General features: G+C 38.8%; 1 protein-coding gene across 7 annotated transcripts in view; it reads right to left on the minus strand.

Annotated features, from left to right (window-relative positions):
- E(bx) (nucleosome-remodeling factor subunit NURF301 E(bx)) overlaps nt 1-25,087 on the minus strand; it is a 464,290-nt gene that overhangs the window by 81,946 nt on the left and 357,257 nt on the right. For 6 of the 7 annotated variants that reach the window (XM_068230140.1, XM_068230142.1, XM_068230143.1 and 3 more), the window contains one exon: nt 10,847-11,042. In XM_068230140.1, the coding sequence (XP_068086241.1) occupies nt 10,847-11,042 (196 nt within the window). The remainder of the gene's footprint in view (nt 1-10,846; nt 11,043-25,087) is intronic. The other variant, XM_068230141.1, reaches the window with a different exon arrangement.

Consider the following 25,087-nt stretch of genomic DNA (forward strand, 5'->3'; position numbering starts at 1 on the left):
GAGGAAAGTCCCAGATGATTGGAAAAAGGGAATAATAATACCTCTGTTCAAGAAAGGAAGCCAGAAGAAATGTAGCAATTATAGAGGGATCACTTTATTGTCTCATGGTTTGAAAATATTTGAGAAAATACTTGAAAAAAGGCTAAGGAAAATAATAGAACCACAACTACAGGAAGAACAATATGGATTCAGAGAACACCGATCAACTACCGATCTCATATTTGCACTTAGAATACTGTTAGAAAAGCATTGGGAGAAGGGCAATGACTTAACACTAGCATTTTTGGATCTTGAAAAAGCATTTGATAGTGTTCCAAGTAAGACTATATGGGAATGTTTAAGAAAGAAAAATGTACCCAAAGGGCTTATCCAGAAAGTTAAAAATGCTTTATGAAGACCGCTGCAGTTGCGTACAAATAGGAAACGGTAATTCTGATTGGTTCCAAACTAAAGGAGTGCAACAAGGCAGTACCCTTTCACCCTTACTTTTTATCACTGTCATGAAGTCATGAAAGAAATTAAGCAGAAGAACAATATGGACATCAATGCATTTGCATTTGCAGATGATAATATAAGAGAATTTATTGGACTCCAACCTATTCAATACATTACAGGATGTTAACATTTTAGTTAAACATCGTTAAAATGGAGACATGTTTCGCCCTCATGTGGGGCATCATCAGTCATATCAAAGCACCTCAAAATTAAACCAGACGTCTGGTTGGAAATTATGAACATAATATGTAAGAAAGAATACATTAAAAACACGTAAAAAGTCCTATTCAAAACGAAATAACAATAGACTAGTTACACATAGTAAAATACGTTAATATTAAGAAACCATTAACGTATTTTACTTTGTGTAACTAGTCTATTGTTATTTCGTTTTGAATAGGACTTTTTACGTGTTTTTAATGTATTCTTTCTTACATATTATGTTCATAATTTCCAACCAGACGTCTGGTTTAATTTTGAGGCGCTTTGATATGACTGATGATGCCCCACATGAGGGCGAAACATGTCTCCATTTTAACGATGTTTAACTAAAATGTTAACATCCTGTAATGTATTGAATAGGTTGGAGTCCAATAAATTCTCTTATATTATTATTGAGATTCTTTCAATACGGAAAATAAAATGATTTTCATTTTTGCAGATGATGTAGTAATTTGGGGAAATACAGAGAAGGAAGTCCAAGAGAGGCTGAACACCTGGAATGAACATTTGAAAGCACACAGGTTAACAATAAATAAATCGAAAACTGTTACTATGTCTGTCAACAGGCAGAAGAAGAAAGGAAAAATAATGCTGAAAGGTACACAGCTGGAAACAGTAGACCAACATAAATTTGTTGGGTGCATCATTTCAAGTGATAACAGAATACAGCATAAGATTAACAACCGCATTAAAAAAATCAGCTCAGTTTTACCATCAAGTTTGGAAACTCCTCTGGAACGAACAAATTCCCTTAAGATCAAAGCAGATTCTATTCCAATCATACTTCACCCCCATAATAACATATGGCCTAGAAACCTGCACAACAACCCAACAAGTGGATAGTAAACTACAAGCCGCAGAAATGAAGTTCCTACGAACTATAGTACAGAAGACAGAAAGGGATAGGGTAAGGAATGAAAGAATAAGGGAAGAAGCTGGTGTGTACCCATCCCTGAATGAAAAAGTAACAAGGGCCCGTTTGAAATGGTTTGGCCATGTCAAACAAATGGACGATAGAAGGACAGCAAAACAATGGCTACACACAGTCGTGGCCGGAAAACGACCGGTAGCAAGACCTAGGAAGTGATGGCTGGACCAAGTGAAAGAGGACATAGGAACAAGAGGAGTCAGCTGGGATGTCATCTTGAGAGAAGAGTGGTACATGGACAGACAGAAGTGGAAAGAGCTCATAAACCATACCCGGGCAACTGGAGTGGAAAACTGATGATGATGATTACTTGAAATTTGGTTACACGAATTTCTCGATTTCTCGAAGCAAACGTTTCCTTCCTTGAAACAAAAACTAGTCTGTAACTCGAATTTTGTACAACATTGACTGTACAATACAGCATTTGTAGTTTGTTGTAAGGAACAGTTAACAAGTAAAGAAAGGGTTACAGTGATGCTGGGAGCTAATATGATGGGAACTGAAAAACAAACTTCTAGTGATCGGAAAATCAGCGAAGCCTTGCTATTTTGTAGGATGCTAAAAGGTTTGTTTTTGGGTGTGTGAATTCATTATGAATGAAAGCATGACAAGCATTACAAGCTCCATTTATGAATCTTGGCTGCATAGTTTCGAACCTACATACAGAGTCAGTCGAATATAAATGAGTGTGTCTCACAGCAATACATTGTTGAAAAGTATATGGAAGAAAAGGTTAAGAGTAAAAAAACAAAGACACTAATGGATTTTTTCCAAAGGTGTTTACGAAGGTATGTTTGTTTCACTACTGTGTGTCCTTCTAAAAAGTTACTTTAATAAGGGTCATAATTAAAGCGATGCTGTAAAATACGAGTTTGTTAGTATATTTTTAAATACTGTAAAAGTACCGTATTCAGTGTAAGCCCGTAGATATGTACGATTCAATTATGTGCTACATACAAAATACAAAAACCGGTGTTCTCCATATCTCGAAATTTCGATAACTCTAAATAAAATTTAGCTCCCGAGGTGATTCGAGATATCGAGGTTCAACCGTAATAAGATTTTCTTCTTTCACCGAGTTACTGTAATTGAGGCCGAATTTCGGAACTGTTCTGTATGTATTTTTAAACACAGACCTATAACAGCACATTATTCTGTAGCTGGAATTCTCGTTACTTCAGTGAGACAAGAAAAGAGCAGTGGATACAGAAAGTATGCATCATAACATGGAACATCGGCACCTTGACAGGAAAGATAGCTGAACTAACAGAAGTGCTGGAAAAGAGACGTGTTGACGACGCCTGTATTAAAGAGACAAAATGGATGGAATTTTACAAAATTTTCTACAATGATTATCTTCTTTTTCTTTTATTCATGGGGCCTCTAAATATTAGTTCCTAATTAGCATTGACCTCAAAGATCTTTTGCTACTATGTTTTTCCTTCATTCCCACCTAGATATACCTGCTCCCTTCACAAAGCTGCAGGTTGTTCTTATTGGGTCTTCTTGGAATTTCTCTCTCTCTTCACCTGGTAGTCCTAGAGTGGAGAGCCTGATTCTACCCAGCGCCTCACATTCGAAAAGTATGTGTTCAGCTGATTCCTCTGCTTCATTGCATTTCCTAAATATATTGCCTCTTATTACTCCAATTCTATGTAGGTGCTTTTTCAGATGGCAGTGTCCTGTCAACAGTCCTACTACCAAGCTTATACAATGGAACCTTGATTCTCCGTTTTTGGTGGAACCACGGATAAAAAACGTACAACATGGGAAAACGGAAAATCCGGGAACGAATGAAACATCACAGAAATGAAATATGTATACTTATAATCTTACAAACACCCCTAAACAAAACCAAACTATAGCCCCCATGGGCCTTCCGCCTACCAAGCGACCACCTCAGTCCAAAGGCCTGCAGATTACGAGGTGTTGCATGGTCAGTGTGATGAATCCTCTCGGCCGTTATTCCGGTCTCTCTAGATCTGGGTCCCCATCACTCCATTAAATAGCTCCTCAATCGTAGAATGAGTGAACATGGAAACATGGAACCAGCCCTCATATCCACGTAAAAATGCCTGACCTGGCCGGTAATCGAACCCGGGCCCTCCGGGTGAGAGGCAGGCAAGTTAGACCGCAGGGCCGGCTCCGAACATTAATTACCGGTACGCGACTTAAAAATCTTGAAACTTTTACATTCAGTTTTACCGGGGAAACTTAGTCACTTTCCTCTGAAAACTTCTTGCAGTTCAGCAACTTTGATCAACCATACTCTTCGAAAAATCTAATACCGTACCCGTAACGCCAAGCCAAACAACAGTCGATCACAAGTAGTTTTTAGTTCTCTAATCTAATAAAATAAAAACACATTAGATACCAAAAAGCCCAACATTATGGCAAAATCCCTTTTTTTTTTTAAATCTTCCATTGTAATTTGGTCACCGATATTCTGTTCGTAGACAGTATATGGAAATCTTGTACTGCGTAAATTAGGCCTACATAAAATTTTGAAGGTTATGTTGAACTCGAGAGTATAGTTTTGAATGTAAGTATCAATCCTCAAGTTCTCGAATGCATTGTATTCAATTCTGCCCGTCACTAATCACAATCAAATTGGAATGAGAAAAAAATATCATTAACACTTCCAAAATTATGATTATTCCCGACCTTGAGCTCAGCTGGAAAGCGCGCTCGCTGTACAAGTCGGTACGAGTGCGAAATTATACAAAGTTATAAATGTAATGTGCGCAAATAAAATGGCTGCAGTTTCTATAACATTTTAACACAAAAACGTGAAATTCCCAGTCTTATATTAGGACAACAACAGTAATACGCAATCCCAAAACCTCCCATGGCTTTATGTACGTAAGGTGCAACATCTGTTGAACTCGAGAATATGGTTTTGAATCATCATCATCATCATCATCATCCTAAACCATCTCCAGTTTCCTGGGTGTGGTATATGAGCCTCCTCCATCTCATCCTGTCCTTGTACCATTCTTCCTCCACCAACTTGTCCCAATCATGAATATAAGTATCAATCCTCAAGTTCTCGAATGCATTGTATTCAATTCTGCCTGTCACTAATCACAATCGAACCAGCCCTCATATCCAGGTAAAAAAGCCTGACCTGGCAGGTAATCGAACCCGGGCCTTCCGGGTGAGAGGCAGGCAAGTTAGACCGCAGGGCTGGCCTCAAATATTAATTACCGGTGATTAACGATAACATTAAATTTGTGTTACTTAAGAAGGAGCAGCTTCGATTCCTGTCAGAAAGCCCAGCGACTATTCTTTGCCCTGAGGGAAATGCCGAAAACCTGTTTGGTGATACACTCGGAAAAAAAAGTTAAAAAGTAAACCTTAACCCTGGACATAATGTAGACGTTTTGAAAGCACGAACATTTGATGAAGCTCGTTCCGTCTTCATGTAGAGCTGTCGAAATGCGCTCTGTCTCCTTCAAATTGTTGTGGACACTCTGCTTTAGGATTTCAGAGAATTCTCTAAGCAATACACCCGAATGTGATGCTAAGATAGTCCCTTATTCAAGTTCACGCTGATCGCTTTTCCAGTATATTAGCCTACTTTCTCAAATTAGCGCAATGACTGAATGTTAACACCAAGATCCGTTAAGTACGCCGTAGCCATCCTTTTGTGAGATACAATTTCTTGAAAAGGATTTAGGGTTGATGGGACTGAAATTTCTGGATGGTTGATCCGGGAAATTGTTTCTCTGAGGAACAGATAATGCGGGATTTTTCCAACGTGATTTAATTAGGATGCTCGCGGGACCACGTAATTTGAACGAATAATACGGGAAAACGTATGTTTCTGGGAACGTATAATCAAGGTTCTACTGTATTTTCTCTGCTGAGTTTCAACAGTTCTTTAGTATGCTTCCTGTTTGGTCCTTTTATCAGTTCCTTTGCAAGCCTGCATCCTGCAGTATTTTTCCAGTTCTCCATTTGTTTCCTTTGTACCCACTTTCCTATGTAGTGTTGGGCTTGTTCATAGGAAATCCCGCATACAGGTTCTGGGCCTACAAAATGTGTTTCTGCCCCTTTCCTGGCCAGTTTATCTGCCTTTTCATTTCCTTCTATACCTGCATGCCCTGGTACCCATATTATTTTGACAATGCTGTACTTTGAGAGCTTCAGGAGAAGTGAATGGCAATACCAGACAATTCTGGATATTATCCGGACTGCTTCTAGTGCCTTAAAGGCCGCTTGGCTGTCCATAAACATGAAAATGTTCTTATTCCTATAGTTCATTTCCAGATTTTCTTCAAGACATGTTGTGATAGCTATCACTTCAGCTTGAAAGACTGTAGTGTGTTTGCCCAATCTCATTTGGATTGAACTCTCAGGTCTTCCCCCGTTGATCCCTCCTCCTGTGCCATCCACAGTCTTTGAGCCATCAGTCCACCACACTATATCTTCTTTTTCAGTATTCCATTTGTTGATATCCTAATCTTCCTTTTTTATTATCTGGGTCTTAAACGGTTTTTCAAAGTTGTACTTTGGTATCATATGATCAGAAGGCATGTGTAGAACTTCCTCTGTTATTACTCTGTTAATTTTACAGTGTCCTAGATTGGGTCTTTGTGCATTCCAGCACTCTGATTGTGCCAGTCTGTATAAACTCATTCTAGCCTAACATTTTATGAAATTGCATAGTGATGGGAGATCTAGTAAAGTATTCAAGGCTTCTGTCGACGTAGTTCTCATAGCCCCAGTTATGGCTATGCATGCCATTCTCTGTGGGCTATCCAATCTACTGCTGACTTTTCCTTGACTTGCTTTCTGCCACCAGATAATTGCAGCATAGGCTATCAACGGTCTAATGATCATTGTGTATATCCACATTACCATTGATGGTCTTAGGCCCCATGTCTTTCCCGATGGCTCTTTTACATGCATACAGCAAGTTCTTGGCCCGGGTTATTTTCCTTTCTATATGTGGATTCCAGGTTAGATTTTTATCTAACACTACACTTAGGTGCAGTGCCTGTTCTTCCATATATATATATATATATATATATATATATATATCTTGTCCAAAGAGCTTCAGGAATCTATTTCCCTCTAATTTTCTCCTTCTTATAAAAGGGACCAGAGTTATCTTGTTCGGGATGACTGATAGTTGTTCTTCTCGACACCAGTTCTCCACAAGGTTAAGTGATCTTTGCACGAGGTCCTGGATAACACTCATCACCTTACCTCGTACTACAATCACTAGGTCATCTGCGTATCCTTGTGTGCAAAAACCTTGTTCATTGAGCATAGCTATGATTTTGTACACCACGAGGTTCCACAGCAGAGGCGAAAGAACTCCTCCCCGAGCACAGCCTCGGGTGGCCGTAACCGTCAGCGTTTCTTCAAACAGGGTTGCTTTTATCTTCCTTCCGTCTAACATGGATTTAATTCATTTGATGACGGTTTTACTCACCTTGCTATTTTCCAATGCATTGATCAGTCATAGGTTGTATTGCTGAAGGCTCCTTCTATATCTAGAAATGCCGCCAGTGAAATTTCTTTATATTCTAGTCTTTCTTCTAGTTTATAAACCAACTGGTGGAGTGCCACTTCAGTGGATCTGCCAGGTCTATATGCAAACTGATTTCCATGTAAGATTGAGTTCAGTTGCACCATTCTTCCGATATATTTATCCAGACTTTTCTCCATTGCTTTCAGCATGGAGGAGGTTAAACATAATGGTCTGTATGCTTTGGCTTGGGCATAATTTGCCATTCCAGGCTTAGGTACGAATACTGCTTTAGCTTCTGACCATGATTTTGGCACATACCTTAAAGCTAGACTAGCTCTGAAAAGGTCTGTGAGGGCATTGACGAGTATCGGAAGTATCTCATCTGGCCCCGGAGCCTTTATAGGATGAAACGTGTCGATTGCCCATTTTACATGGTTATGTTTTATTATTCTGTTGGCACAGTTCCAGTCTGCTCTTTGAGCTCCGGTCTCTGTTCCAACTGTTTCTTCTTCTGTCATCTCCTCAGTCTCACGAAAGTGACATGCCATTAGTATCTCCAGTGTGTCCCTCCCCGCCTGAGTAAATGACCCATCTGGTTTCTCTTGTGTCCCCACTTGATTTATATGGGTTGCTTTCAGAACCTTCTGGAGCCTTGCTGTTTCAGTATGTGATTCCAGTTTCTCACAGAACAGTCTCCAAGATTTTCCTTTTGCATTTCGTTACAATGATTATGAAAATGGACACAATGGAGTTGGCACTGTTATTGCTCCACATCTGACATCTCTGTGAAAAGAGTGAATGACTGATTGATGTCAATAAAACTGGTGGTGGAAAGAGAAGAATGCATGATTGTAATAATACACCGCAGTCTATGACCACGCAAACCTTTTGGGAAGAGCTCACTCTTGCAAGAGTTCCTGCCTTCTGAGTCAGTTATTGTTGATGCAGACTTCAATGGGACTGTCACAGTGGCTTTGGCCATGTTTCAAAAAAATTACCAAGGGCAGGAGCCGACAGCTTACTTTGACACATGCTTTGGCCATTATCAAGACATAATTCCAGAAAAAAGGATGAACACCTTGTAACTCACAAATCATCATTGCAAAATGGCATTGCAGACACACAGATAGACTGATCAACGACTGATCTTGTGCTGCAATGACTTCGATATTCTTTGGATTGTGAAGTGATTCTGGGTGAGTCTCTCACATCCCTACATCGCCTTTTATTAGCTAAAATGTAGCTGTAGAATTCCAAAGGTAAAAATGGTTTATGCTAAAAGACGAGGAGAGAGCCCACGCTTTTACTGAAGACATGAAAGCCCTTTCCAGACAAGATTTAGTAACCAGTGCCGAGTTGAGTGCCCAAGAAATCTGAGTGCCATTTCAAAGTTCTGCATTGGTAAGGTGAACGAGCATCTAAAGGTATCAAGAGGAAAATTACAGAAAGAAAAAGAAACCTGATGGTGGGAAGAAGCTATTCAATCAAAGCTGAAGAAGAAGAAAGTGCCATTAAGGCAGGGTGGAAAAACCAAAATAACCCAAACGGGAGTCACATTCAGAGCGCAATATACCAAAGCATGAAAAGAAGTGGTGGAAGTAGCAGAATAATAGGCACAAGACAGTCTGTACAAAGAGCTGGAGTTGGACAGTGCAAGCAATGTGTACGAGCTGGCATCCAAGCGGTGTAAACAGACGCAAAGATGTGGTCTTCCCGACGTACATTAACAGCAAACAAGGCAGATAATTGACAAAGCCAACATTAACAAACAATGGAAAGAATACTGTGAAGTGCTTTCGAATGATGAATTTCCCCATTAAGAAGCAGAGGAGTTTGATTCCACAGAGGGACCAGTTTAGCAGGTAACTGAAACAATGGTGGAAGAAGCGGTTTTGATGATGGAACAGGGACGTGCTGTTGGCCCTGATGACATATCTGCAGAATTATGGCGAAAATGTGGTGAAGATGGATATTTGTGGCTGCAATGACTGACCAACAAGCTGCTAGCTGGGGAATCCCTTCCATCTCAGCTCCGTAAAAGTTTCCCCATACCGATTTTCAAGAATAAGGCTGATTCCAGGGAACGTGGGAACTATCGAGAAATTATTTTAATATCTTCGACCCCCTGAAGATCTGGTAACGTATACTGGCAAACAAACTGGATACAATAACGAGTTGAAATTCACAGTAACCCATGTGGATTTGTTTGAAGAATGATATCCAGATAGTTCAAATCAAAACAGAAAAGAAGAAGGATCTTGCAAGTAAGCGGGTTGAAGAGGTTCTTGAGAAATGGAGGCTAGCACTTGAAAGCCACGGACTGAGAGTGAGTAAGACAAAGGCCCGAGTATATGCACATCAACTTTTCCAATCCACAACACACTGGCCCTCAACAGACAGTTTTCCTGGATGATGAGACCTGAAAGTTGGTAGATGAATTCAGGTACCTTTGATCTATCATCAACAGCAAGGCAATAGCAGATGATGCCGAATAAATCAAACCAACAATAATATGGACCAGGCACGCCAAGAATAATCAGAAACTACATGTTACCAAAATGAGAATGCTTCATTAGTCAATGGGTGCGACATTGGAAGATCAGATAAAAAATTATCACATTTGTGGCTCGATGAGAATTTCTAAGATGGACAAAGAACACTTGAAATGGTTTGAACATGTCCAAAGCGGAGATGAAACTCACCTTGTTCAGAGAGCCCTCAGTATCCAAGAACCAGCAAGAAGAGGAACACCAAAAGACATGTGGAGGAAATTGCACAAAAGACTTCTGAGAAACAGAAACATACCCCTGGATTTAGTACACCAAAGAAACAATACTTCCTATGTATCCGTCGACCCCGACGAGAGTAGTTAGGACTGGCTACACCTACGGCATAGGAAGAAAGAAAAATAGTAGTCCACATGGAATGCGAGAGATGGGTCTCGTCATACTTCTAGTTTACTCCGTATAATTTAAAGAGCTTCCTAAATGGAACACAACCTTGCACATTCAATGGAAGTTATAAGAATAATGAAAGAAGGATGACATCTGTCAGTTGGTAAACAAGCATGGCAGCTAGCGAGAAAGATATTTCTCAGAGTGGCTAGAAAGTGACTACCAATGTTTCTACACCAGGGGAAAGTATGGGGACATTTTCCAATTTTCATTCCACCATTCTATTCCACGCCTTGCACAATGTAACGCTCATAAAATTAGAGCAGAAGTCCACTGGCTGTGTGAAAAATGAGGTATTTCGCTTCAATCGTAGAGCTGCTTCTTAAAAAAAAATATCCCAGTTTACTTCACTATTAAGTACCAAACACTGAGACATTGATCTGGGCAAGAAAAACTATGTTGTATTTTAATTTATAACTAATATATTATGTTACTTCATTTTCCAAGAAATTAATAGGAGCTTTGTGGATCTGCATGCAAATAATTAATTGAAGTTCCAACAAGTTTACTTCGCGAGAATTCATGTTATCACACGCCAAAACTTTTTCAAATAAATAAAAACTTATGAATATAGGATAAGCTATTTGAAATTCTTAAAGTGATAGGATCACCATAAAGAATAACAACAAATGGAACAGGAATGAGAGTACAGAGTTGAGGGACTCCTGCCTAATTCGGGAGAGTTGGCAGGTATGTAACTCCAAGGGAAGGATCTGGAAGGATTTCCCTCGTGTTGCAAGGCCTGCCATGAGCTGTACTACTCACTCTGCTGAATGTAGTCAGGAGTGAGGACGAACTTGTTGGGCGACCCACCCTGCTTCCCCATGAGGAGACCTTCCTGAGCGGACGACAGGAGCCTCGCCGTAGCTTCCGCCGTCGTCGTCGCGTTGGAGACTGCTGCCAACTGCTGCTGGCCGTTCACCTGCACTGCATCTGGACTAGTAGCACCACCGAGCGAAATCTGTCAAACAAGAAAACGCCAATATAAATTAACACAAGCTGAATTCTTATGGTAAAAATTCAATTTAAATCCTTAATCATCACTACCATTTTTAAATGCATACATCTCCATTAGAGACTGATACTGATGCAAGTGTGATAAACGGATATAACTTGAAAACAATATTCTCTCATCTATGGGTAAATAATGCAAGTATCGAGCTCGAATTATCATTATTATTATTTTACAATTATTATTATTATGACTTGTAATGTATGGCCATGAAGTGTTTACATCCAGGTAGTGTTATTATTACATCATATGTATATGTATCATATATATATACATCATATATCATATGTATATGGTCGCATTGTTTGTGAGGTTATGTCATGAAACATGTGCTGTACATAAATATTTATGCGAGTTCAGTTAATGTAAATACCTGTACATTAATACTGCTAGATGATGGTAGAATATTCTGTACATTACAATAATGTTGTTAGGCACTCTAGAATTTACGAGAAAATGTATCTTTCTAGAAGCCTGGTCAGACACCTATATAAGGAGGCGATCTTGACGGTAGAGACGAGTTATTCTTTAGTAGAGTTTTGGTGTAGTAGGAGTATACTTGAAACCTCGTGTTGTGACATGCAGTGGTTGCAGTCTCCATGTTGATGTGTGTATTTTGCTAGTGACATCAGTGATTAAGGTTATGTGCGTGTTTAATTTGTAAATAGATGTGAATAAATAACTGTATCGACTGTCCGACTCATTGGCTGAACGGTCAGCGAACTGGCCTTCGGTTCAGAGGGTCCCGGGTTTGATTCCCCGCCGGGTCAGGGATTTTAATCGCTTCTGATGAATTCTTCTGGCTCAGGAACTGGGTATTTGTGTCCATCCCAACTCTCTCCTCTTCATATTCCCACAACACACTACACTACCAACCACCACAGAAACACGCAATAGTGATTACATCCCTCCATATAGGGTTGGCGCCAGGAAGGGCATCCGGCCGTAAAATAGGGCCAAATCCATTTGTGAGATGCAGTTCACACCCGTGACCCCACAGGTGTGGGAAAAGCGGTAGGAAAAGAAAAAGGGATAACTGTACCGACTGACAACATTTCATTTGCGTCTTTGTGGACACGTTAATATACTTTTCATCGCTCAGCCTGCAAGCCTCTGTAAATTAACTCTGTGCCTCCAAAATCCTCAATTTCCAATAATTTCCTGGCCTCTTATAGTTTTACACTTGTATTTTTAAATCACTTAGGTAGTCTCCCCCTGCTTCTCTTTCCATCCAGGACAGAGTCCATATTTCTAGTGGAGTCATCATCATCATCATCATCATCATCATCATCATCATCACTACCACCACCATCATTGATGCAGTAGCGTGCAAATTAATCTGAACACAGTCATTTCTAACATTATTTATAACTAATAGTGGCAGAATCGTGTGTTTCCACTTTCAAGCTAATTGCGCTGGAGATGATGATGATGATGACTATTGTTTTAAGGGATCTAAAATCTAGGTCATTGGGTCCTATAATGTAGATGTGTGATGGCATTATTGTTAACATTATTGGATGTTCTTTATAATGCAGTAATTAGTTGATTGCCTCTGGATAAGGTTATATTATGTTTTCAGTATTGTGCCGTAGCACCCTGCAGAAATGTTAGAAAAATTGTGGCATTAGTTGAGCGTACCTTAGTGACAAAGAAAAAATTGCTTCACAATGTGGTGTTGGTGTGGCTATGTTAAATTCAATTTTGAAGTGATACCAAGAAACCAGGTCCTTTTTATCACTGATGAAAGGAAACTGTGGTTGGAAACTCAGGACTACACCAAAAGAAGACCCTTTACTCAACAGGAAGAGTAAACTAAACCCCAGGTTCTCAGCTGTTGACCTAAATCTGCATTTAAGTCAGAGTGGGTGAAATGTTCACATGACAACAGTTTGCCACAGATTGTTGGAGGCAGGAAGAGAAGCATATAAAGTGACTGATATGGACTGAACTACACAAAGACCAAACTGTGAAAGATTGGAAGAAAGTCGTATTTTCAGAAGAAAGCAATTTCAAAGTGATCTTTACGTGCATAAAGAAACATTAGAGGAAACGCCACTGGCCCATATTCAACAGGCACCAAAACATATGGCTAGTGCATGTAGGGGAATCAAAATTTATATCATTTGATGGTCTAGCAGGCAACAATTTTGTAAACGAGACTGAGGCTCTCACAGTGCACTGGGATTGCTCCAAGTAGCCTGTGCAGTGGCCCCCACAGGAGTCTTGGTAGGTGTTCTAGTTACCAACTGGAGAGCACAAATTGGCACACTGAGACGAAATGCTAGCAACCAAGAATGAGTTAGCTAAAAAATGTATAATTTAACGGACAAGTTATATTGGAATTATGAATTAATCATTCAGGACAAACATTTCAATTTCCTTATGGGAATCAATATCTAAATCACAGACCTCAATAACCCACCCACACTGGGCGTGAAAGCTGGATGCACTTAGGATATCGAAGTCAGAAGTAAAAGACATGAAAGTAGCGAGAATGATTGCTGGTATAAACAGGTGGGAACAACGGTAGGAGGATATTTGGAATGAGGATATAAAGGCTAAGAATGAACTCAACTGATGAGGGGTTACACATAAACCAGCTTCGGTGGTGGGGTCATGTGAGGCGAATGGAGGAGGATAGGTTACCTAGGAGAATAATGGAAGGTAAGAGATGCAGAGGGAGACCAAAACCACGATGATTAGAGTCGGTTTCTAAAGATTTAATAGAAGAGGTATACATTAGAACTAAACGAGACCACAGAGCTAGCTACAAACAGAGTATTGTGCAGGAGTTTAGTAAAACCCCAGAGGCTTGCAGTCTCAACCCTGAAAGGTATAACAGTCTATAATGAAGATGTATGAAGGAATATTTTCTCAGAAGATGTGCCTATGGTATTTTAATTGCATTATAGAAAATTAATGCAGGAAAGACTAATAAAATTACAGCTTATTATAAGGGAACATTTATATACTTAAAATACTAAATTATTAAAATTTTTATGTAGAACAATATTTTACAAGTCATAATATTGAGATCATTTTGCTCTTCAATTGATATCTGTATGATTGTTATTGGCATCCACCTCCATATCTGTTGCTCTGCCTTCACATTCTGCAGCTTGGGCATCATTAAGTTGAATAGATTCTCGCAGAAGTTCCGATTTTTTTCTGAAAGATTAGGAAACATCTCAAATGTGCCTATCTCATCCACCACTGTCAATATATTGTCAGGTATACTTTACTGGCAAATACTGTTACAAGAAGTTTTAAATTTGTGTTAGATGACAACATCCACCAGACATGTTTTCTCCTTGGAATGTGGAATGTTTTGGTACTAAACACATTAATTTACATGGGAAATATTTGGAACAAATGCAGGTCGTCATTCGTACTATCTTTGAAACGTGTTTTTTTGTTTGAGATTTGCTTTCTTTGTTTACTGTTTGGTTATTCACAAAAGCTGGATACATTTTTGGAGTTAAATGACGAAGATGATGTGATGTAATTAAATGCATCTGTAAATTCAAATGACGAGTCTGATCTAGATGATAGTTGTTTTGGTTGAAGTGATGGACGTAATGAACTAGGCGTAGAGTAGCACTGCACTACTGTAGGCTACAATGCATGCATGCTAGCTACGCTGTAATTCTAATTTTTAGACCCAAATGCCTGATAAGCCTGCTGGGATGTGATGGCATATTTCAGGTTATATTTCATTTCTTAACATTGAAGACAACAAAATCATTTTTTGCAAGAAGTGAGGTCATTTTATGTAAATAATGTATATATATTTATATCTTTTGCGTTTCTCAAATAATCTTTAAAAAGACATTTGGGTCCTTCCATTTTTTTCAATTTCTGATTTTGAGTTTTGTTATCTACCACATGATTTTATGGCTGATGAAGTCTCAAATAGAGACGAAACATGTCCCTAAATAATTTAATATGTTTTTTAATTAAATAGTTCACTTGTAAAGTGATGTGTATTGATTGGGTGGACCAAAATCTAACATTGTTTCTTAGTTTTAACTGTATCAATACGAATCTATATGATGAAGTTCGTGAATTGTACTGTGCATAATTGCCGAAAATTGTAAATTGTCTATATAACTGAGAGTACCCCTAAAAATTATTTAGAAAAAAAAAAAAAAAAAAAAAAAAAAAAAAAAAAAAAAAAAAAAAAGCACTGTATACGGATATACTGATGGGAGATTTAAATACCAAGATATCCTGTCCAACAGCCTCCTCAATCATAATCCACTGCGCACTGAACCTCAAGACAGCTCCAGAGTTACCAAAACAATAGGACATAGTGCTTCAAAGAGTACTGGCATTTGTCATGTTGAATTGTACGTTGGCATGATTAAATGTAAAAGAGAAGACAGCAAAAGAAAATATTTCTCCGAATATCACACTCATTACATCTTGACCATTCCTTGCTGTTTTAAACTACAGAAACAAACAAGCTTGAAACATTTCTTGTCTATAAGGTAAAAATGCCACTTATGTAGAGAGTAAGTGGCTAAGATATCAAAATTAGTTGTTAAGAGGTGAACTTGCCTGGCAACTGGCACATTCATGTCAAAAATGAATACAACAAAACTTGTAAAAATGTGCCTTTTCGTATTATTAGGAAACATGACAATGAGGTCAATTGAATATTATGTGGAAATTATGAAAGTAATTCTTTTTAAAATTTCCATTGTTCAGTAAAAATGATGGAAGGATAATAGAAAGGAGATTGAGAGGAAAAGTGGAAGAATAGTAACAAGTGGAGCCAAATGGCTTTAGAAATGGCAGGTCAATGGTGGACCACATCATAGTATGTTACAGTTAATGAAGTTAGAATGGAAATACTTCTAGTTGATATGATTACAATGTCAGGTAGTATTTTTTAGAAGATTTGGGACATTAGAAGTGGGAAAAATAACATTCACATTTATAATTTAAGTTTTAATGTTAACATGATGCGCAATAAATTAACAAACGGAATGTGATTACCCGTGCCGTGTCTATGGGATACGAATTATTTACAGCACTTAATGTAGGTTTAAAAATAATAAATTGATGAACTTAATACAAAGATTCCTCCCACATAAAGGACTATTCAGCAAAGTTGTCCACCTCAAATAACCGAGGATGATTACCTAGTTGTACTTCCTCCACTACCACCGCCTCAAACAACTCGATAACGGTTAAATATGTTGACATTTTGTTTTCACTTTCAGTAATGGTATCAAAGGGCTAATAATCAAGTACTGTGTCATGATGTTAATATTTTCTGAGATCATGGTACTAACTTTGCTTTTTTAAATGATACCACACTATTTTGTACACATAGCCTACAAACATTACAAATTCAGCATGGTGACATGTAGGCCTACTTCTTGAAAAAATATCATGTATTCAAATGTGTTTCATTTGCTAGCTGATTTGTTTGATTTGTGCTACGTATGAAATATGAGCTAGCTACTGACATACAGAGTTGCTAGATAGGTATTCTCTCTAATGTACTCATAAATGCACTATGATAAAATGTATGATTTAACACCTTTAATATTGCTGTAGGTAACTGGTAAATGAAAAACGGATAAAGATCTTGAGCTACAGCGGATAACATAGCCCTGTGAATGTGATCCAAGTACACAACTTATACGATATTTTGTCACAGATACTTCCGGGGCAGAGTATCTGATGTCCATGAAGGAGAGAAAAGAAAAAAAGTGTGACATACTAGCAGGCTGTGATTTATCGACTATCTCTAATTGGGAGTACGGCAAAGACTTCATGATGATATTTCTCAATGTAGTTAAGGCATAAATGATAAGAGTACCCAGAGAAAAGGAATGGGAAACCACAGTAAGAAAGGGCGTTGTTAAAAAGGTATTGGAAACAGCTGTCAAATCTAGGGATGCATAGAAAGATAGGAACATGAAAAGGAGTAGGATACGCACGACGACAAATCAATGTGGGAGAGAGAACAACAAAAAAGAGATGAGAAACATGGAAAAATTAAAAAAGAACAAGTTTTTACCACTGCATCCTTTTTTTTTTTTTGCTAGTTGTTTTACGTCGCACCGACACAGATAGGTCTTACGGTGATGATGGGACAGGAAAGGGCTAGGAGTGGGAAGGAAGCGGCCGTGGCCTTAATTAAGGTACAGCCCCAGCATTTGCCTGGTATGAAAATGGGAAACCACGGAAAACCATTTTCAGAGCTGCCGAAAGTGGGGTTCGAACCTACTATCTCCCGAATACTGGATACTGGCCGCACTTAAGCGACTGCAGCTATCGAGCTCGGTGCATCCTTTATAAAAATCTCTTTTGCCCTTTCCTTTCCCCATGTTTATCCAGCTTTCTTCCCATCCTACACTTTCCATATCTCGACTGAAGAACCGTTAAACCAAACCCTCAATGAGCACTAATGGCCGTCCTCCTGATGAACCTGCGAAGCAGAAACGACTCTTTGATGGCTGAGAAGGAACAGATGTAGAACTGGGATTGACTTTTACCACACCGACCTGTCATTGTGTTCATCCTACCATATACACGCAAATAATCCGTGCACCATAATTTTGTTCTTATTTCAATTTACTTTACGTCGCACCGGCACAGAAAGGTTTTATGGCAACAATGGGATAGGAAAGACCTAGGAGTAGGAAGGAAGCAGCCGTGGCCTTAAGGTACAGCCTCGTGTGAAAATGGGAAACCACGGAAAACCATCTTCAGGGCTGCCGACAGTGGGGTTCGAACTCACTATAGTCTGGTCAGAATATATTCTGCTACCATATGTGACAGTAAATGGTACTACCTGCGACTGTCTGGCGGCCGATACCAAACCAGGCAAACTAAGGGAAAAATCCAAATGATTAATGATTAATGATAGTATGTAACACAAACTAAGGGAAAACTAATAGCTGCGAGCAGAGGAGTTTTCCCTCAGAAGGTTGGATAAGATGAGACCTTTGTGTGGGAAATAACACAGAAATTCATCAGCTGCTGCCTTGCAGTGGGGCAAGGGACTGCTAAAAGCTAAGGGAGACCACCGAGAAAGAAAAATTCTCTAGTACGTTAGGCCTAGCAAGTCTGTACAGGAGTACAATGCAGTTGCTTTCAAAACAAAAACGAGCCTCGGAAAGAAACATATTCTGAATGTCGACAGTACTTCAAGTACTCTTGGAACTAATGACAACGTCATGTCTGATATTCATTCAAGATGTATGAGAAGAACCGATCATAGAAACAAGCTTCGGATTGGAACCTTAAACGTTATGACTAACAGGAAAATGCAACGAAATCACGGATTTAATGAACCGTAGACATATTCACATCCTAGGGCTAAGTGAAACAAAATGGAAAGTCTGCAGCACAAGAATGTTAGAGGACAGATATAAATTGTACTGGAGTGGTAATCCTGCAGTGGCGAGGAATGGAGTTGGTTTTATACGTCATAAAGACATCGATAGTGTAACAAAATGTCTCATCAATGAGAGATTAATCAAAGATAAAATATACCTAAATGGAGAAACCCAAACTGTGATCCAAGTTTATGCTCCCAGCAGGGTTTTAGCGATGACCAAAAAGCAAGCTTCCTAGAAAAACTAGAGAACATAATGATAATTGGGGATTTTAATGCCCAGATAGGAACTGATAGGTCAGGTTATGAAGGAATGATCAATATGGATTTGGTAATAGAAATGAGGAGGAGGAACTTCTGCTCGATCTATATACACGAAACAAACTTCTGGTGAAGAACTCGTGGTTTCAGAAATGGGATAGCCACAAGATAACGAGATACAGCTGGGATGGTCAGTATAGATCAGTGATAGACCTTATCATCACAGATAGGTCAAGTGGAGAAAAGGTGCATGATGTAAAAGTGATACCGAGTAAGAGCGTTGATAGTGACTATAGACTCCCCATTGCAGACCTAAGAGTCACCAAACCTATTATTAAAGTAAACAAGTAGGAAAAAAGCAATGAATTAAAGACTGGAAATCGAAAGATCTCTAAGTCAAACAGCAGTTTCAAGAGGAAATCAGAGCCAAAATATCAATAACAGACACAAAGAAAGTTAAGGAAGAACTGCATAATTTTAAGGCAAGTCTGGTTGGTAGTGCAGATAAAATGTGTGGGAGAAGAAGCAGAAGAGTTGGAGAGAAAAGAACATCTTGGTGGAATGATAAAGTGAAAGAAGCCATACTGGTAATAATAAGGAATAAAGCCAAAAAAGTTCTTGATGTAGCTAAGTCTGACAGAAGAATCAACAGCGACCTAATAGACAACAATTAATGGGAAGAGATGGCAAAAGAATATAGATACAGGAAGTTGAAAGTCAAGAGAACTGTACGGGAAGAAAAAGAGAAAAGTTGGGAAGAATTTACAACTAAACTGGAAGAAGACAGTAAAGGGAATATGAAAATTATATATGGAATAGTAAAAAGTAAAAGATCATATAAAGAAGCAATTACAGCCCTCGAGACAGCAGATGGGAATATAGTTCGCAACATGAAAGATATCACAGATACAATGGGACAGTATTTTGACAAGCTCCTAAATAATATGAATGCATGGTGTAAGAAGTTTGATGATTATGGAATGAAATTGAGCCCATCAAAAACAGTAGCACTGAAAATCAGCAAATATAATAATACAGAATGCAACATAAAAATATAGGACCACAAGTTGTAGTAGTACACCAATTCAGATATTTAGGTAGTGTAATGGCTAACAATAAGAGCTGAGATAGAAATAACAGAGTAACTAAAGGCTCTAAATTTTACAGTATCGTTACACCTACTGTGGGATGAGAAAGTCCCACAAAGAACAAGAATTACCCTGTACAATGATATCTAATTCCCATTCTTACATATTCTCTGGAAACCTGCACACTAACATCAAAGGATTGTAGTAGGATTCAAGCCTGTGAAATGAAATTTCTTAGAACTGCCCTCCAAAAAACACGACTTGATCACGTGAAAAATGATGAGATCCAATATAACCTAGGTCTAAATGAATCAATGGAGGAAAGACTTAGGTCATCTCGACTTAAATGGTTTGGGCATGTTAAACGAATGAATAGCACAAGGTTACCATGTGCTTATTTGGAAAAGAGAATAACAGGTAGAAGACCAGCTGGAAGACGAAGAAGAAGATGGATGGACCAACTGAGGGAGGACATGGAGAGAAGAGGTAACTTTGGAAGACACTCATTTTCAAACAACCTACCCGGCTCGCTGGAAGGGCAAACCGATGATGATGATGATGATGATGATGATATCTCCCGAATGCAAGCTCACAGCTGTGTGCCCCTAACAGCAACAGAGTAACGGCCAACTTGCCTGGTTGCACCATAATTCTAGGAAGGATAATTTTTTTAAACTTCTTCTTTGTATTTGTATAGCTTTATGTCAAAAAACATAAATACTAAGAGTACAATAATTTATACAATTATGAAGCAACTCATTGCGTTTACAGTATAATCAAGCAGCATTTCAAAACAAATTGGCATCTGGTCTGCATTGCAAATAAGTGAGAGTAATTAAGATTTTTTCTGGTGCAATTCAACAACAAAACTCTGGAACTTTTCTTCATAATTAGCTGGGAGATGTTGTGCAATGGTAGTTTTCCTATGACAACAACTTCAGCCAAAGCTAGTCTTGCAACCCATAATTAACTTTCTTGCTATTACTATAGCTTTCACTCATGACCACAATCAAAACATATCAGTCACATATTCACACATCCCATTTTCATGTCGCCTTTGGTCTGCCAAATGCCCGATGGGTAAAATTTGTCTGTTCAAGACGAGTTACTGTATATTTTTCCTCCAATCACTTATGCAACTCTCTTCCACATTGTAATTTCTTTCAGCAGCGTGATTACAAATTCAATAATGTGGAACTTTTCTTCAGGCTGTGAACAACCCATAACAGAATTCACACCAGCCATCCTAAACAAGTGTCAGTACGCAATACAAGGTCTCTCTTATAAACCCAGACTGAGCGCACTTACATGAAATCTTACTGTATAAAAGATGCTGGAAGTATCATCCTTCATAATGAGGGGCTTCATGAACACCATTAGGATTTTCTGCACACCAATAGCGAGAGTTATGACTTCACACGACCATTAAGATAAAACCAGGCCTCATCCGAAAAGAACACAAGTTGTGGGTCGAATAAATGATCATTCAATGATGCAAGACACCACTCACAGTATCTCACTCTTGTGGCTGGATCAGCAGGTTTTAAACAACGGGCCCGTGTAAACCCGTACGGTTTGATTTGTAACAGCTTTGTAGCTGAAGAAACCGAAACCCCTACTTGTGCTAATTGTGTGAGTGATTTATTCAGTGATCGCTCAAGATTCGCACCAAAGTATTCCTTTTTTAAAACTGTTCGTGTGGGCGCATGTTTTTTATTGAGCACTGAGCCAGCAGTTTCAAATTTATTCACAATTACGTGAATCTATGCTCCTGAAGGTGGCACTTCACCAGGAAATTCCTGAACAAATGTATTGCGTACTCGTCGAGCCGACTCGTAATTAAAATAACTTTTACATATGAAAATACAGTGTTGCAATGATAACTGTCTCACCATGTTAACAACTTAGATTCAGACCGGCTACTGATGCTAGGTCGAGCACATGCACGCTCCTTGCAAGGTCAAGAACTATGTGCGCATCTACCATACGGCTGCTTAGGTCTGGGAGAGTAAAAACGCCGCTGAATGGTCTGAGTTTATAACAGAGACCTTGTATGTAAGCCTACACGACATGCTTATCGCCTGTGTTGGGAACAGAGTTGCTGACTAAGTGACCAGAAAAATACGACTTCCAGACTTCTGTATGGCATCAGCACTGAACCAACCTAGACGCAAATAATACCTGCATTCCAAATTTTTGCCACCATATTTTGGGGTGGGGCGAGGATTGTTTGCTTATCATCCTTTTCCTTTTCCCTTATGCAGCTCCTGCATATTTATGGTACCTCTTGATATATGACGGCAATTAGTAAATAAATTATTGAAATTCGACATGCAATATATGAATTTTTTCTTTTTATATGACTCCAGACCCAAGTTGGGAGAATGGAGTGGTTTAGGAATGTTACTGGACCAAGAACAGGAAGGGAGGTGTCAGTACTACTATTTATAATGGTAACAGATCTAACTGTGAAGGAGTCGTAGGAAGCATATGGTGAAAGGCAGATTAAGGTAACGCTATGTGCGATGAGTGGAACGAACAATAAAGTAGGACAGTAAAACATGCCTTTAGCAGAACCTTTATGAACTGGAAAACTGTCCATATCGGAAAATTTTCCCAGTCCTATGAATTATAGTTTAATATTCATGTAAGTACCTGTATTTAACGGAACCTGTCTAATGAGGAAATGGAAGAAAATTTTGTTACAATAACGGAAAAATATGTAAATTTCCTTCCTAACCTTTTTCCATACATAAGTATTCTGAATCGATCTAAGATGGCGAGATAGCATTTGGCAGTGAATTGAATTTGAACTGTCTGGTTGTAAGGTGGCAACTCTATCTGTAGACCATGACAGCGATATTCCCCGTGGTTTGAACATCCTTTACTGTAGGGATGCGGAAAGACCGAAACTTGAGGCAGGTAATTTAGGAACCTCCTTCATCCCTCATCTGATTTCGTCACCATGCGAGTGTAACCTTAATGAGTTGAGTAACGGAATGCATGAATGTGAGAGGGTGGGAACACTACCGGTGGTTTTAGATTTTAACACAAAAAATAAGGTTTTAGAAGCTAATGAAAAAACGACAAATTGTTAAGTAGATCATACCAAAGTTTAAGATAAGAAAAACGCAAGTCTACGACATTCTTAAGAAAAAGACGGGGTTAAGTGAAGAATGGTTAGAATGGTTTATTAGTGCAAGATGAAGACATCTGCCCGAATCAGGAGCAATGCTCCAACACCATGTATGAGAAGTTGCAGAAAAGCTCGGAAAAGAAGATTCTACTGCTTCAAATGGGTGGTTGGAAAGTTTAAAAAGATGACATCAGATAATGTTGAAGAATGTCTGCGGAGAGACCGGAGACATCACGGAGGAAACACTGGGGGGACTGGACTTAAAAATATGGCTCTCTAATAAAAGGCTGTGGATGCTGGGACACAGCTAATGGTGATGAAAGCGGATTATTTGTCTGAGCATTACCTAGCAAAACATTATCTCTGCAAGAGGGAAACTTTCAAAAGAGAGACTGACGGTTCTTGTAAGTGGTTTTATTTCTGGGGAACTTGAAAAGCCATTGGTTATAGGAAAATCAGCAAACCCCAAATGCTTCAAATACACTGCTTTAAAGAGTCTATCTGTTGACTGGAGATCCAATAAGAGGGCATGGATGACATCACACCTAATGAAAGAATGGTTCGTGTTGTTCAACTCGAGAATGAAGCTACAAAACAGGGACGTCATTTTGTTTCATGGCATCCAGCAATACAGCTTTCTAACCTTGGTTCCCTTTCAAGATTTCAAGATTAAAATTATTGTGTCCACCTTTTCAATACTTACTTACTTCAATACTTACTTTCAATAGTTACTTGTAACCTTGGTTCCCTCCGAATACTTCTAGTGTAATTCAGCCAGTGGACCAGGGCATCATTAATTGTTTTGAGATTAATTACAGAAAATTGATGTCATCGTTGTTTGCAAACATGGAATTAGCAGCCTCTGCCACTGAACTGACTAAGTCTGTTTCTGTGCTCGATGCTGTAATCTGAATCGCAGAAGCAGTGAAAGGGGTGTCACCAAATACAGTTTGCCAATGCTTTTACAAAGCCAAGTTTGTCTCACACCCTGACGAAGGAACCACAATAAACGAAAATACTGATATACTACAACAAACTCTCGAACAGTGTAATTATGGTAATGTCAATGCAGAAGTTTATGTTGAAGTTGAGACAGACGCGGTGTTAGAAAACATTGAACAGTTCAACACCCATCACCTCCAAGAAAAGGAACAGAAATTGATGGTGATGAGAACGAAGACGATGAAGAAGGTGGTTTATGTAACGTGAAGTCCAAAAAGCTGTTGTTCGACATTATTAGCCATGCCTGCATTTTAATTTGAAACCGTGCTACCATGGATAGTTGTGTCAGCATATAATTTTGGATTACTGGAAGAAGTAAATGACAGTATTGTACAGTGTTACTATTGGTGTTATATCTATAAAACACGTAATGTGTATGTACTGTACTACTGTGCACTGTGAGGAGGTTCTAAGCAAGAACAGATGAACTAGTGTATGTAAGTGCATACCTGCAAACTTTACAAAACCAAAAATCAGGAGATTTTAATATTAAAATCAGGAAAAATAAGGAGATACAATTGGTCAAAACTGCTTATTCTACATGTCTTACGCAATGTAGTACTATGATATATTTATAACATTTATTGTCTCAAAACCTGACCGTTGCTATACGAGGCTACAAGCCAAAAAATTACACATTTCTATTCCCTCACAGGAAGTATGTGAGTGAGATGATCGGTATCTGATAAGCCTTCCTAAAATAGTATGAACTCATGCTCCATACGTGTGAATCAGTCATGCACTTAGATGCCATTACTTAGCAAATGCATACAGTAGATTAATGTATTGCATCAAGTGCCCGCGCGATTATGTGAACTGCAATGCTATTTGTATCAAATAACTAGCTGATGTAACCGTGCTTCGCTATGAAATTCTCAGAAAGACTGTCCTTATAGTTTTCCCAACTGAAGTCAAGGTAGGCCATTACAATGATGTCAGTACGAATGTTGCGATTAAAAGCAATGCTGTCATATGATATATTCAATAAAATGAAGAACAGCACATTTTCTCATTTTTAACGAAAAGTACTACGGTGTCAATCTAACAGTTCAAAGTCCCAGAGCTAGAATGACCAGGCCGCAGATAGCAGCGAACACTCCTTTGTAATTATTCCGTTTAAGTGTGCACACTGCTCATTACAATCACT

This window comes from Anabrus simplex, chromosome 13 (genome assembly GCF_040414725.1).
Source record: "Anabrus simplex isolate iqAnaSimp1 chromosome 13, ASM4041472v1, whole genome shotgun sequence".
Taxonomy (NCBI): domain Eukaryota; kingdom Metazoa; phylum Arthropoda; class Insecta; order Orthoptera; family Tettigoniidae; genus Anabrus; species Anabrus simplex.